Source organism: Urocampus carinirostris, chromosome 14 (assembly GCF_059441175.1).
Source record: "Urocampus carinirostris isolate Australia breed hairy pipefish chromosome 14, RoL_Ucar_1.0, whole genome shotgun sequence".
NCBI classification, from domain to species: Eukaryota; Metazoa; Chordata; class Actinopteri; order Syngnathiformes; family Syngnathidae; genus Urocampus; species Urocampus carinirostris.
The window spans coordinates 34,077,446-34,094,235 of NC_142362.1; the positions used below are offsets into that span (position 1 = coordinate 34,077,446).

The 16,790-nt window shown below is 39.6% G+C and overlaps 1 protein-coding gene across 1 annotated transcript in view; it reads right to left on the reverse strand.

Annotated features, from left to right (window-relative positions):
- The window catches only part of LOC148353242 (UPF0524 protein C3orf70 homolog B-like), a 35,393-nt gene extending 21,279 nt beyond the window's left edge, over positions 1-14,114 (reverse strand). Inside the window, exon 1 of the mRNA XM_088353055.1 lies at positions 13,491-14,114. Coding sequence (XP_088209181.1) covers positions 13,491-13,674 — 184 coding nt within the window. The 5' untranslated portion in view covers positions 13,675-14,114. The remainder of the gene's footprint in view (positions 1-13,490) is intronic.
- Between the last annotated feature and the right edge of the window lie 2,676 nt (positions 14,115-16,790).

Sequence of the window (16,790 nt, forward strand, 5' to 3'; positions counted from 1 at the left end):
GACACGTATGTGCGTCTTTGCAAGCTTTCGGAATGTTAAGGGGGTAATAAGTTGGACTGAACTATCTGACTGTTTTGTCCACGTTCCCATTGTAGCGCCTTATAATCCGGTGCGTCTTATATATGTCAAAAATAGGACCAAAAACTATTTTTTCGGGGTGCGCCCTATAACCCGGTGCGCCTTATAGTGCGGAAAATACGGTAGATGTGACCCGCTCTGCTGAAATGTGCCACAAGTTGCAACGGTGTACTTTTAGCTACAGCCCAATAACTGGAAAAAAAAAATAATAAAAACCCAACAAAAAAAATCGTGAAAAAAGAAATTTTGGTACATTTTTCACTATTTTAATATATATGAGATTCGAAATGCTTTACCCAAGTTTCAGAATCCACTTAAATAAAGAAAGTAACAAAAACAGTGATTACAGTTTAATCTTTCCGATTTTAGAAAACAAAATTAAAGTTCATTTGACCTTAATTCAAATAAATTTGTGCTAAAAATGTTATTTAGTCTGGTCTAATCATTTTTTAGAGGTGTACAGATACCTTTGTTAAAATTAGACCATTCCTTTAACTGTAAAATCATTTGAATGACATCACACAAAAAAAATAAAAGTTTTGATAAGAAAAAGTGTATCGAAAGCCAAAATTCAAATGGCCATATCATTAAAACAGTTCATAAAACTTTGACGATGGTATCATTTTAAAGCTCTTTCATTATATTTTCAATATATACTAAAAATCCAAATTTTCTATTTTACTCACTGTGACTTATTTTGCTAGGTCAGGTCACATATTTTTCTTCTTACCAAGATTATCATTACACGTCACGGCGAAGGTATTGTGTGCAGCTGTGCTTTTCACCCCGGATGTCCTGCTTCTGCCTGATAAAATCATTTAAGCTTAAGTCTGACTTTGGTGCATGATTGTGCCGAGAGACAGAAATATTATGGATTGAGTTGTTTTTATGTTGTTACTTTTTGAGATTTTCCTTACCCTTGTGTAGGTTTCAGATCAGAGTATAAAGTAATGGTGGTCTGTGCAGCCCTTTGAGACGGTGTGATTAAAGCCTACACAGATAATCTTTACTTGACTGTATTTTTAGAACATTGTTTCAGATGAGCTCTGTGGAAAACATTTAGAAAGTCTCTGAAATCTTCAGAAATATGCATCATTATTGATTTATTGATATTGCAGGCATCAGGTTAAAACATCCACCTCCAAAAACTAACCTATTAAGACCCCAACAATTCTCAATTATTTATCAAATAAAACAGTAAATAAATAAAATATCTACACCTCATGGCTGACTAAACCAAAGGCTTTTTGGGAAAAAAAAAAAAAAAGACCAGTTCTATTTGATACAAATGTGCAACCACGTTTGATATCATTTTCTGTTTAAGGATACAGCCATTGAAATGAACATTATTCAACAGTAATCCCTTGTTTATGATCGAGGTTATGTTCTAAAAATAACCCGTGTTATGCAAAATCAGTGAAATAAAAGCTTTTATTCCTTACATTATTTTACAATCAAATACTGTATTATACACTTAAGCCGAAGAACAAATCCGCTTTACAGGCTCAAGCATTTGTTTAACAAATAAAAGTACTCTTTAAATGTTTTTATTTATTTTTGAGTGTCTACTAGACTATAAACTTCATGGGTTACAGATCCCTTAGCCGCCTAGGTCGTTGGGGCACCACTAAGGACGCAACTCTGGACAGCTTTTTCCACTGCTGTTGGTTCCTGATCTGTCTTTGGGATGTGGCAAAGTTGGCAATTTTCCATTCCAGTTCTTTTTTGGTCTTCCTGCCCCCTTGGACCTTCAGTTCTAAATATTATAAACATATCACTCTCCTCAGGTGTAGTTCCAGCAGCTTTTAAGTCCGCCGTTATTAAACCCACACTGAAACGACCCAACCTTGATCCAGAAATCTTAAGTAATTATAGACCTGTGTCAAACCTACCTTTCCTCTCTAAAGTACTTGAAAAAGTAGTGGCACAGCAGCTGAATGTTTTCATATCCAAGAATAACCTTTTTGAATCCATGCAATCAGGATTCAGGGCTAACCACTCTACTGAGACAGCTCTGATCAAGGTAACAAATGATCTCCTACTAGCAATGGATTCTGGCGCTTCATCACTTTTGCTGCTGCTGGATCTTAGTGCTGCTTTTGACACAGTGCACCACAATTTCCTACTAGAACGGTTGGAAAAATGGATTGGTCTCTCAGGAACCGTCCTCTCGTGGTTCAGATCCTACCTCTCAGATAGGACGCACTGTGTTAAATATGGTGAAATGACATCTGAGCCCTTTAATGTTACCTGCGGTGTTCCGCAGGGATCAGTGCTTGGCCCCCTTCTTTTCAGCATTTACATGCTTCCATTAGGTGATATTATTTGCAAGTACAATATCAGCTTCCACTGCTACGCAGACGACACTCAACTATATCTTCCGTTGGAGGAATCTCTCACACTAAACTGTGGAAATTTGGAGGCCTGCCTCATTGAGATAAAAGAGTGGATGTCACTCAATTTCTTGCGTCTTAACTCTAAAAAGACCGAAATGTTAGTCATTGGTCCATCTAAATGCCGTGACTTATTCTCAAAAACTGCTGTGAACATTGACAAATGTCACATCACACAGAGTGACTCACTTAAAAATTTAGGTGTCACATTTGACCCTGATCTATCCTTTGAAATGCATGTAAAGAAAATTACTAGAACCGCTTTCTTCCATCTTCGTGACATTGCTAAAATCCGTTCAATACTGTCTCAGTCGGATGCGGAAATTATAATTGATGCATTTGTTACCTCCCGTCTCGATTACTGTAATGCACTACTCTCTGGTCTCCCGAAGTCTAGAATCAAGTCTCTTCAGCTGGTACAAAATGCCGCAGCGAGGCTTTTAACTAGGACAAAAAAGTACGATCACATAACACCGATTTTGGCTAACCTGCATTGGCTCCCAGTTAGCCTTAGATGTGATTTCAAGGTTCTCTTAGTATTATACAAAATCATACATGGACTTGCTCCCTCTTATCTTTCAGATCTGATTTGCCCCTATGTTCCGGTCCGAAGCCTACGATCTGAGACTGCCGGTCTTCTGGTGATCCCAAGAGCAAAGAAGTGTTCTGCTGGTTCGAGAGCGTTCTCCATTCGGCACCGGTGCTGTGGAATGCTCTTCCTCCTGAGATCCGATCTGCAACTTCAGTGGACATGTTTAAATCTAAACTTAAAACTCACTTCTACTCTATAGCATATGAATAACCTACTCTTCTCGTCGGCTGAAAAATAGTCTGTGTAATATAGTGTAATAATCTGTGAAGCCCTTTGAGACTCTTCGTGATTTAGGGCTATACAAATAAAAATGACTTGACTTGGACTGTGCCCTGAAGAATAATATTGGCCAGGCCATACCACTGCAGTTCTTTGTAGGGCGCCAAGTGCCCTCAGACAGTTTTGTGCACTGTTTCGTGCATGTCACCTGGGCTATGTAGCTGATGCCTTGACGTTTCGTGTAGCATAACATCTCCATGGCCAGGATTTTCCTTTCCAGCTTTGCTGTGAGAGTCCATGTCTCACAAGCGACGAGAAAGATGGAAGTAACCAGCGCATGAGTCTCATCTTTGATTTCATTGCTATGTTCTTGTTCTTCCAGATGGGTTTAAGTCTTGAAAGTCTGGCTGTGGTTTGAGCTATCCTGGCCATGATTTCAAAATCTGACCCCACCTTTTGATATGAAAGCTCCAGGATATATAAATTTGGTGACAGGTTCAATCTTTTGAATAGAATAGAAAATACCTTTATTGTTATAGTTACAAAATGGGTTAACATATTGTGACAACGAAATTGGGCAGTGGTTAATTGTTTTGTTGGTTGATGGTTTTGGTAACACCTTGTGGGTTTGTTGTTGGTCATTACTTTTGTTATTTTTGTGCTGAATTCCATGCCATACTTGGTTGATGCTTTGTCCAGGCGTTTGACCAGATCGGAATTCATGTTGTTCTCCTGCCAGTCTGGTTAGTGACATTGTGTCCCGGATGCTGACTGTACCTTCATGTTGGACCAGGGCTTCGGTCATGATCCTCTCCAGAAAGATTGTAGAGATGATGCACCTTTGTCTCACACTAACTGTGGCTTGAAACCGCGCTCCAATGGTAACATTGATCATTACCGCACTGTTGGCATTGGCATACAGCTGTTCAATAGTCTGAACTAGTTTCTGGCCCAAGTTTTACTTCTACACGGTGGCCCACAAGGGGGCTTGCCATACTTTGTCAAATGCCATTTTGAAATCCACAAAGACTTAAGAGGTTTCTCTGGTGTTAAAAAAACAATAAAAATCATCAGGTATATATACAATTATGTTATAATAAAAATTGTTGAAGTAGTGGATAAACGTGGCATTTCTAGTCTCATTTCAATTGAAACATGCCAAACTTCAGTCCCTACAAGGCAGTCTACGTTTATAGAACAGCAACCGATGAATAATTTAAAGCGTAAAAAATGTAACAATGAACAGGCTGGCATTGAAATAATTCATTAAGGGTGCGGCTGGTGATCGACATGAGAAAAGGATTTGTAAGTCTCCCGCCTTGATCAGATGATTTCAAATCACAAGGCGGGAACATCCTGAACCTCGCAATCCCCAAGATTACACTGCGCACACTTTAAGCCCTGACGGGGGATGATAGTGATTGCATTCCGCGATGATCTGTGGATTTCCGTTAGAGCCGGAGACAGTTTAAAGCATGGTGCACCAAAAAGAAAGACAACCTGTCTGGTTGCAGCCCGGTGGCGGTGATTGGCCCGTGTCAAAGTGTCAAGTCCGGAGTGGGGAAAGACTCTGAGGGACAAAGGGAGTAAAAATACGGCTGACATTTCTATAGGAGCAGGAGAAAAGCGCTGACCTTTAAAAGGAACACTGCACGCTGTCAATAAAAGATATTGCGTGACCCCCGCTGCTTGTCGGAAAAGATGCACCTCGTGGATGTCGGAGGAATTAAGGTTTGAACTTCCGCTCTAAAAGACGCCATGACCTATTTAATGTGCCAGTATGTTTTACATATTCATATGAAAGCTTTTAACCTGGTTCTACATTACCCACTACAGTGTTTTTCAACCATTTTTAAACAAAGGCACAAATTTATCATTCAAAAAATCTCAAAGAATGCCATCCGTCAAAAATGTTTGAAGAATTATTCCTGGCACCTGTTTCATGTTTGTTTTGAACTATACATTTTGCTCAGAGTTAAAACACCCTTTTCATGGCCAAATTTAAGAACATTTTAAGGACTTTCAAAAGCCAATTTTCCCATTCCTCCATTGCCATTTCAAGAAGTAATCCAGAGTCAATTATGCATTTTGCAGAGCCACAAATGCACCTGCATTTTACATCTGCAATTTTTAACCTTGCGTGTGCATTTATCAAAACATATGTTTTTTTTCTAAATACATTAAGTAAATTGCAAATGTATTTGTGGAGCTGAACAATACGGGTGAAGATTTGTGACAAATCCCTCCCTAAAAAGGTGTTGGGTCAAAATGATGTATTTTACATTATGTAGCTTGTACTATCATTTACAGGAAATTATTTCCATTATAATTAACTACACGGAAACACTACCAAATGTTTTTGCATTTGCCCATAATTGATCCATAATCCTTGCACTAATACACATTTCATAGTGCTGTTTAGGTGTAGCACGCACCTGTCCTCTTGGGAGCGAACCTTAATGTGTATAGAGGATTTGATTGTACAATAAAGGTTTGTATTTCACTGGTTTTGCATATCACGGCGATGACGCTTCGTAGTACAATGCCATACAACCGAATGCCAGCTGCTGTTATTCATGATGGAAGAATAAATGAGGTGGCAAAACGAAGCCACCAGAGAGCAGTGTCTGCATCATTTTTAAGCAGACTTTTTGAGAAATATTCAACTATTTTCATTTACATGCACTTCACCAAAAATTAAAGTACTTTTCAATCCTTGGAAATGAAACATTAAAATTCAAGCATTTTTAAGGATTTAAAACACTGGTACAAACCCGATGATGTAGATGAATGTAACAGTTACTCGTCAGATCACTAGAAAAAAGCAAAGATACTAAACAATGTTAATCTTTCAATCAGTGTGCTTTGGTCTGATGAGAACATGAGTGCATTTGCTTACACTTTGCCTCGACAAGGGTAAAAAAAGATACCAGAAGTTTCATAGTTGGGGCTGCATCCAGGGTTTAGTCTGCCGGGAAGTTTTTGAAGTTGAGTTTCCCCCCCTTTCACCCCAGGCAAGAACATAAAGAAACGAGGGATATTCTGTTCCAGTGTAATAGAGAGTCTGTGCATTTATTCACACTGCGCACTTTCAAAACAAGTCAACTGGAGTTGAAGTGCGCCTCAAAGCCCAAATTAGCTCGTGTAAACTCCACTCAAAACGGAGGAACTCGCCGCCCTTGTCAAAGAGCGCTCAGGGCCGATGTAACGATGCACGATTTTCTGTGTGGTTCAACCTCCTGTCCGCAGGGGCGCCACGGTGTGGGTGGGACTGACTCAAACTGCAGAGTAGCTAGAAGATGTTTTAGGGCCGAAAAGCAAGGCGAAATTGCATATTTGAATATCTTTAAAAATCTCTTGCGACCACAATATTTTTGAACTGGCTGCATTTGGGACTTATCCATCATTAACTTATCCAGTGCCATAACGTATAAATAAAACGTTTCAGAAGCATTGTTCATGAGTGTCAAAAAGTAAATAGCTTTTTTGTTTGTTTCATTTCAAAATAGGCGGTGTCGTTGCTCATTAGTAAGTATCAAGCCTCTGGGAATGATTTCAGTATGATAAATCCCCTTTAGATGGCAGTAGTGGCTTTGATCAAACTTTTGTTCACACATCAATGAGTCCCCTGTATCCAGCAATTGAGAGTGAGTGGGCAGCCCCCGAGTAACCGTGATTGGGTGATCATGTCAACAAAAACATCAGGCGCTGAAAAGTTCCTGCAAAGTTTATACATAAGATCTTGCATTTCACGTGGGGGGACAGTTTGTGGCACACAACGGTCATTTAGAAAAACCACTGAGAAGATTGAACGGCACCAAAAAAATATAAAACATATTTTGCAAACTACAAGCTGCAAATAGTAAAATATAAAGCCAAAAAGCAGAAAGAAAGTTTGTAAAGTGAGGTGTGTCATGATGACGTAAGGGTGTCACGAGATTTCGCGCGCGCAAGAATATAAGTTGTAAGCTGGAATTGAACCCTTGACATCTGCACTGTGGGCATGAAAACATGAAAACCACCTAACCCAGATAGATAATTAAATATATAGAAATGATTTAAAAATAACATTAAAATACATGACTAAGTGAATATAACCAAAATATAGTCAATAAGTAGCCTTCTTGTTCTTTTTTTTTGGACTTGTTTAAATATAAAATAAACATTATAAATGAAAACACAACATTACTGTAATAGTCTTGTAAAATAATCAATTTAAAACACATTTCACACTGGTTTTTATATGTTAAAACAAGTCAGTCGAGAGAATGGATTTATTGTATATCAACAACCATAACATTTGACTTCTGAATTCCCTCACATGAAGTCATATAAAGTGTTTTCCCTATCGGGAAACGGTTATTTTTAACCGATAAACCTTTTAAAAGTGGCTTCAATCAGTCAAAGAAAAACTAAATCCAGAGTGGTGTTATTCAAAATGTGAACGTGTTCTAAATAAGAATGGTGCTCAGTGCACAAACTCTTTGGCTGTGAGGGAATGACTAGATAGGTGGTTTATACAATCCAAGGTGTCTGTAAATAACAACACGAACCGTTGGGTGCTAGTTTGAATATCTAAGTGTGTTAAGCCACCATATTACCGTTTCATGCTGTATTTATCAGACTATAAGTCACACTTATTTCCCTAGTTTGACCGTACATACTGCTTGTACATAATAATTAGGTGTTGTGCCACATTGTTTTTAAATTAGCGGTGTCTTCTTCCACAATTAAAAATTAAAGAGTTGTTTGTGCCAAAAAACATTGTTTTGTTTTGCAATCCAGGAAAAGGCATAACATTTAAATTTTATAAAATATCAATCAAAGGATTTTTAACAACACAGTGATGCGTCATTTTGACTCAAGGACGACAAGGGTTATGAACGCCCCAAAAAATAAAATAAAACGAGCTAAAAAAAAAATAAAAAAAATAAAAAATATCAGAAAATCGAAAATTGCATTCAAATTGAGGCAGTGTTTCAGGAGGTAAAGCGCTTTTCTTGTGTTCAAGAGGTTGCAGGTTCGATTCCCGGCTATGTTAAATGTCAAAGTGTCCTTGCGCAAGACATTGAATCGCTAATGCCCCAGATTAGCAGGTAGTTGCCTTGCAGGGCTGACACTGCTATTGGTTAGCTAGTATATGTAAAAGGGAAAGTGTGAAGCACATTGTAAAGCGCTTTGGGAGGTCTTCGGTGACTTGAAAAGCGCTATATAAATGCAGACCATTTACAACACTCGTCTGAAAAATCGCAATTTGTATTGTTCCAAAATCTTGCAGCCTTAAGGGTGACAGTATTTCAGCAGTTTGTCACTTTGAAAATGAATTCATCAATGAAATTGGACTCTGAGGAAAGTCAGAAGAGTGCAAAGAAATTGCGTCATTACTGTGATATGCAATCGTCGGGAGAGAAGGCCATAGCAGGGCTGCAGGTTCGATCTACGGCGCCTAGGCTACGTAACGACACTCATAAGCTACCCCTGTCGAGCCTGATAACGTGGAGCAACAATTCATGGGAAACCGCTACTTTGAGGATGGTTGTATTTCAATTATCACGAAAATACCCGGTGATAGCGTGCACCTATCTACCCGCTCTCTAAATCGCTTTTTTACACTGAAGGAGACGCCCTGAAATTTTGTATAATGACATTAAAGACCATTTTGTCGACTACTTTCCTGTGGTCTGTGTTTTTAATCTGTAGATCGACAGTAGTTATTTTGTTACAGTCATATACTCAGTCGGTAAGGACGTCATCTCAAAGTAAGTTTGACCTGTTGAGGCTTTTATGAAGGGGCAATGTTACTTCGCAGGGTTTTCCGCGATAACAGAGGGATTACCGTCAAATAGACGAGCAAACATTCAGCAAATTTACTTTTGACTAGTGTGGGAGGCTTTGGGTGTGTGTTTTTTTTGTTTGCGTGCGTGCTGGGGGTTGATGGTGCTCAAGCGTCTTTTATTTGTTTGCGTGTTCAGGGGGCAAATTAAACATACTCATTATTTTCTTAACATGCGCATGCAATAACTGTGCAAGGGAATGAAACATGCTAACAAAATGGTTGGCATTCAAGCTATTTTGTGTGCACAAAGTCCTTTTTTCTTTTTAAAGTAGTTTCCAGGGCTCTGTATAAGCTTTCCAGTTTGGGAAAAGTAAAAAATTATGCCCCCTTGCTCTCCCGTTGCTATGGTGATTCGTTGAATCGGGGCTCCATTAATGCTGTCTTTTTACAACCGAATGACACTAAACTGACTTGATTGCTAATAGAAAAGATTTGGAAATTGGAATCGTGAGGGTTTTTTTGTGCAGTCCTCTCCTTTTCTCCTTGCATGTTCAAAATTCACAGATGTCTTAACTTCTTATTTTGGAGGTCTACTAAACTATAAATGTATCAGTGACGCACCTCCAGAGTCAGGGTTAAATTCAGCACATTTAAAACATTAAATGCGCAAAAAGGTGCAGTTATAATCATAGCTCCCACACGAGTGAGCGTCTCTGTATAAAATATTCCAGCCCAGGTCTTTGTTATTAAGTAAGGCAGTGATTTTAAACCACTGTGCCGCGACACACTACTGTGCCGTGAGAGATCGTCAGGTGTGCCCTGAGAAATTATCCAATGTTACTTTTTAAAATTTAAAATTTTATAAAACATTTATGAATCATTTTCTGCAAATATTATGTCATTGTCAAGTGTCTGTGCTGTAAAAACTGGGGGTATTATAAATTATATTGTAATTTAACATACTGTACAGTGTCATTTTATAACATTTTTGGTTAGTGGTGTGCTGCAATGTAAAAAACATGCCCTGGCTCAAAAAAGGTTGAAAAACACTGAAGTAAGGAATGTGGATCTTTTTTCCGCTGTGAAAATATTAACTAACAAGGATATTTGGAGACAATTTCTTCTCAAGTATAATGTGAAAACCTGGAGTCTTCGGGGTTGTTGGGATGAAATGGAAATTTCGAATGAAATGGGGAGTAAGGGGGAAACGTTCCACAGCATGTGAAAAAAGAAATGCATTACGACAATCAGAGATGTTACGAGGGATCAAAGTGGTTTTAGGAATTCCGTCAGAGGGATTGTGATATCTACCCAGTAGTGTATAGATTCACATAATTTAATACAGTACATCATAGTTACATTCCGAATATTTCTGTCATTATATTGGGAAAGATTAGGCCACAATGAAACAATGCATAACACTAGTTTATATACAGGTGAGTGTCTTCTTTATTTGTATCTCACATGCCCTTATTTGTGATGATCCCTTATGCTAAGCAGCAAATTCCCTGGGTGCCAATTAAGTCAGCCCCTTTGTTCCACTGTGTCACTAGTTTACAACAAACTTCATGCAACTGGAAATGATAGCTACATATCACCATCATTTTACCCAACATCTTTAAAGAGAGAGGTTTTTCTAAGATACAAATGTTGATGATTTCAAAAGTCATATGTCTTGTCTTTACGTCATCTGTTGGATAGCACAATAAATTGCTTTGCACAGCAGAGACAGTAAAACAAAGCAGTTATGTCATCACAATAGATACAACAAAAAATGTACAAGTTGGGATTGCCATTTAAAAAAAATCTTATTTTATCCAGAACATATATAATTTACTACAGCAATCTAATCACAATGTGGATCTCCTTCATTCGCATGCAGACGTTTTTGAGTTTTTTCCTTGACCTCATTTAGGTTTTAAATCAGGGGATGGTCTACTAGTAGTCTGTACAGCGCTTTGATATTTCTTGTGATTAAGGGCTATACAAATAAACATGACTTGACAACTGCTTGTCGTAAAAACAATAAAATTGATGTTAAAAATCTCCATGCGATAGGTAACAAACAGAACACAGCTGTCCTCACTTTTACTTGTTTTTATTCAAAGTCTTTGGTACAAGAACCTGGTAATGCAAATTTATACACGACAACCCACCAATACACCGAGGTTTCTATTATTAAAAACATGCATCATAAACTAGACTGTATCTTCTGAGTTACAAAAACTACCTTATAAAACATAGCCATGGGTTGATAACTTTGTCATTATGTCACTGGCAAATATAAAATAACAAATGCAATAAACAACCAACCATTTTAGCTATTAAACACAATTTTAGTTACCAACTAAATCAACAGACACGTTTCTCCACTAACTTACAAGGTCCAGACGTTAGGTATATAAAAAGCTTCTAAGCAGTCGGAAATAAAACCTAATTATTATTGTTCTTCTAACAGCCTTACAAATGTCACCACATTCTGGTGAAATTACCCATTTGATGACACGGTGGAAGAAGGTATTTATCACAATCGATTTGAAACTAGAAATTTGCAACAGTGAGGCAGGGGTTTTGATTGAAATATTAATCATGTTTTATAGGTCAGCTCAGTTTGCTTTCAGAAACAGAACCTAGTTGTTTGCTTTTGAACAAATGTGTTTTGTATGCATGCGCAGCATCAATAAAATGGAAGGACTTCTTGTGCCATGATAACAGTATTGATTACCGTGCATATGTAGTGGCAATGTTTGTTTACACCCATCACTTTCTAATTTTCCACATTGAAAATAACAGTGCTATTTTATGATATTTTAAAGTTTATGATCGGAAAAATGGTTTACCTATATTCAGAAAAACAATGTTATTTTTTACATCTGTGTTTTTTACCAAAAAGTAAATATTGACTCTGCTATTCTTGGTGCATTTGATGGCTGCAAAATATTAAGCTGTGTTGAAGAATGTATTTGTCGACTATTAACTTATTTCAAGGAACACTCACTGTCACATGAACGAGAGAAACCTGTGCAAAACGGTCAAACTGGTTGTTGCTGATTTTTGCTAAAATGTATTCGAACACCCATCCATCTTCTGCACCACTTATCCTTAGTAGGGTTGTGGGGGTGTTGGAGCCCATCCCAGCTATCATCAGACACCCTGAACTGGTTTCCAGCCAGTCGCAGGGCACACAGACACAAACAACCATTCACTCGCTCAGGGACAATTTGAACCGATTAATTAACCTGACATGAATGATTTTGGAAAGTGGGAGTTAACCGGAATGGAAACCCACACAGGTATGGCGAGAACATGCAAACTCCACACGGGGAGGTTGTGGTAGCTGGACTTGAACCCTTAACATCTGCACAGTGGGGCTGTATGCTAAGCATCCAGCCGCCGTGCCGCCCCTGTATTCAAATTTTTGCTTGGATTGAGTGAAAACTATTTCATTTGTTTAATCATCATTATCTTTAGCCATTGTTTACAAAATTTGGTAGGTGCAGCATGCACCTGTACTATTGGGCGTGACCTGTAGGGGCGATGTTGGTTCATGAGACAATGCCATACAAACCAATGCCAGCTGCTGTTTGCAATGGCAAAGCGAAGCCACCAGAAAACAGTGTCTGTGTCATTTTTAGGCAGACTTTTTGAGAAACATGGCAACAATTTAAAGCATCTACAAGACCTTCACCCAGAATTCAAGCACTTTTTAATCCTTGAAAACACGTTAAATTTCAAGCATTTTCAAGGATTTTAAGTATCCCTTTGAGGACCAAATACTGTTGGTGTTTTTTAAAAGGCTTAGCTGATAATTTGGATGTTTTTAAGCGTTAAAGCAGAATAAATATATTTATACTGATGTCAAAGTAAAAATAATATGTGTTTGTAAAATGGCGAGACATTTTCTTTTTTTTTTTTTACACACCTATCACTTCATAATATCCCAGATAGAATACAATGAGAATGCTACTTGAAAGTAATAAATATGCGATATTCAGTAAATGTACGCTGAAAGTGTTTACCCAAATGCAGAAAAAAAACATTATAAGTCAAGCATTTTCAAGAATTTTGAGCACCCGTTAACTGCTTTTGGTTTTGAACACAATAAAATGACATGTAGTGGTCAAATATTAGACACTGTCACTTTGTACAGCAATTATTGTTTGTTTTCCTATAAAAGGTTTTGATATTTTTTTTGGCGTGTTTTTGGTGCTAAAGCAGAATAAATACGTGCATACTGATGGTAGGTGGATCCCTTAACCACTAGGGTGGTAGGGCACTTTTTCCCGAGGTGTGTCTTGAGCAAGTACAGCCTGATGGCGCCCATCCCTCTCCGGGATACCAAAGTGAAAAGAAAATGTGTTTAAACGAAAAAGCCTCGCACATTGCTCAGATTTTCCCCCGAGAAAACGAAACGAAGCTTCGCGTAACTCACAGTGGCACCATCCCAAGTGGCAGCACCAGTGCAGCTTGAAGCACTTTCCGTGGCTGTGGGTGGCGCAGATGGAGAGTCCGTCGCACGGCAGAAAATCCGGTCTCCCCGCACAGCTTTTGGCCAAAGCTTGCGCCTCGTCCAACTTCTCACTCTTCGGACACTTTAGAGCTCCGGGGGCGGCCATGACAGCATCGCCCGAACTTGAAACCGCCGCGTCGGCCCAAAAAAAAATTCTACCAAAAGCAGTTTTAAAAAAATCAAAAAGTGGGGTGGGGGGTAATCTAAACCATGGCGGCTGTCCGAGTACCGAGGTAGGCGGGCGAGGTCCTCGCGGGAAGGAAGACTTGCTCCTTCACTCAAAACGCCGTCCGAAAAGTGAAATAAGCTCGACGTTGTTCGCCATCTCTTCCGCTGTGTGATTTTCTCATTCACGCTGTCTCAACTTCATCAGGCGGCGGGAGCCAGCTGCCCGCTCGTGAGGCGGCGAGAGAGAAAAAAACACACTCAGAGGAATTAACAAAAAAAAAAAGGAACAAGGAGGTGGCGCCCTCCTACGCGCTCGGGAGCTTACACAACCGAAAGGCTCGTTTCGACTGGAATCCAGTCCCTGAATGGCGTTTTGAGCGTGGAATATGAAAATATAAATGTGATGTCGTTCCGGTTGTGGCAGCTTAGGGGCGCCACACACGACTGCTGCTTATCAAAGTGGGCGTGGCTTTAGAATGACTGATTTAAACTAAGAAGAATTCCTGGGGGGGGGGGGGGGGGGGGGGGGGGGCAGCACGGCGCAGTTTGTATGTTCTCCCCGTGCTTGGGTGGGTTTCCTCCGGGCACTCCGGTTTCCTCCCACATTCCAGAGATATGCATTTCAGGAGGATTGGCCGGTCCAAATTGTCCCTAGGTGTGAATGAGCGAGCGAGTTGTCTGTCCCTGTGTGCCCTGCAATTGGCTGGCAACCAGTTCAGGGTGTCCCCTGCCCACTGCCTGATGATTGCTGGTATGGACTCCAGCACCCCACGACCCTACTGAGAATAAGCGGTGCAGATAATGAGATGATAATGAGATGAATTCCTGGGGAGCCGAGTCAGCACAAAAAAAGGCAGACATTTGGCCTAAAAATTCGGTTTTAATGTTTCAAATAAATGATACAACAAAGCTATAATACAAACTCATGGAAGCGCATGTACAAATCCAGGAAAATATAAATACACCACTCAGTCTTTGTAACCCTACTTCCAAAAATTAACATGGTAATAACATATGGACAACATAGTACTGTAATTACATATTTTTTTCAGAAATGCATATTAAACTAGGTGCCCTTTGCGCTAATTAGTTACAAAAAGTAGCTATTGTCCTATGCCCCCAATAAGCAGGTAGGCGCCTTGCATGGATGACTCCCTATTGGTGTGCGAGTGTGTGTGTGAATGGGTAAGTGTGAAACATATTGTAAAGTGCTTTGGGAGGTCTTCATTGACTTGAAAAGCGCTATATAAATGCAGACCATTTGTCTTGAAAAAGGTTGGAGACCCTTATTCTTGAGCAAAATGCATATGTGCAATTGTTCAACACTGCCACTATGAGCAATTGTACACATATTTATTTTGTGTGGGTGCTTGTCTTGGGACGAAAGGATCGCAGTTTCGATTCCTGGCTCCTCCGAGTATTCTGTCACAATTCTGTCATTTGCCCGCTAATTGCCCTCACCTGCGTTCACCCTTTCAGTCCCAGCTGCCACTCGTTTCCTAATTATCCTTCTCCCTATTTATGCACTTAATTCTCGGTCACTATTTTTCTGTCCGTCAGCAAACCTCCGCACATGCAAGACAAGCACTTTGTGACTCTGGCTCTCGTTTTGATTCAAACCTGTTTCTGCCTCCTGCCTGATTCCATCTCCTATATCGACCCCCTGTTCCTGGTTCCCGATCACCTCCGGTTACCTGACTTGCTTCCGATCCCCGACCACACTTCGTTTCCGTGTCCCGGTTACCCGACTTGATTGCGATCCCCCACGCTTCGTTTTCCTATCCCGGCTATTCCAGAGAATAGACTGGGCGTTTGAGGCGGTAGGTTCGTCGAACTGTTACGCGATAACAGCACATTTTGGTGTAATCGGTGCACATTTGCCTATTCTTTCTTTAGTCCTTGTTTTTTTTTTTAATTCCAATTATTGATTTATCAGTGGACAAGGTAACAGATAAATGGGTATTGGACCTACATATACTATATTACTCTTCATGGCTACCATCTGAGTTTTTGCGTCCTTTTTTAGGATATCAAAAAGTTATAATGTTTATCAAAGCGCTGATGGCCATTTGTCAAGCATTTTTAATTGGCATATAGCAATAAAACACATGGCTATTGTCAGAACCAGAACAGGCAGTAGACACAAACGCGTAACATTCACACAAAGCTTTACTGGGGAATCGAGGAAGTCAGGCGCGGGAAAACGAACAACAGCAATCTGGTGCTCTCTGGGCAGGGGGAGCAGGAAGCCCTCGAGAACGGAGCGTGGTCGGAGGACAGAAACAAGTCGGGCAGTCAAGACAGGAGATTGGAGCGTGGTCGGAGGACGGAAATAGGTTGGGCAGCTGGGACGGGAGATCGAAGCGTGGTTGGAGGATGGAAACAAGTCGGGGAGCTGGGACCGGAGATCGAAGCGTGGTCGGTGGACGGAAACAAGTCGGGCAGCCGGGACGGGAGATTGGAGCGTGGTCGGTAGTTCATGTCCAGCTGAGTCAGACTTGTTAACTAAGAACTACAGGATTAATACAGTACTTATATATAAAAATGAAAATAACAATAAAACATGTGGACATGCACTACAAAGATTTAACATGTTGAATACAAAAAAAACATGTAAAAAAGGAGTTAATGATCAGTGAAGTCAGCAAAATACTGACATACAATGCATCAATAGTTTATCAACCAAATACATAAATAAAGGGATGGAAGAAAGGAACAAAAAAACGTGTTGGAAATATCAAATTTAAAAAAAACGGATAAAAGAAAAGTCAATCGACAAAAAGGGCATCCCTAGCCAGCTGAGTCATCACAAACCAGCAGACCTCCAGACTATAAAATGCATTAATGCTGTAATGAAAAAAGCATGTGCAGAAGAAATCATCAATAAAACTCATAAAAACGCACTTTGAATTATTCAATAAATGAAGCTCCACGTGGAAAATTTTAGTTCCTGGCTAGCCGAGAAGACTTGTAAGCTAAAAAAATTTGGGCACCTAATAATATCATTCAAGACACCCCTCAATGAGAATTAGTAAAAAAGAAAACCATACCACA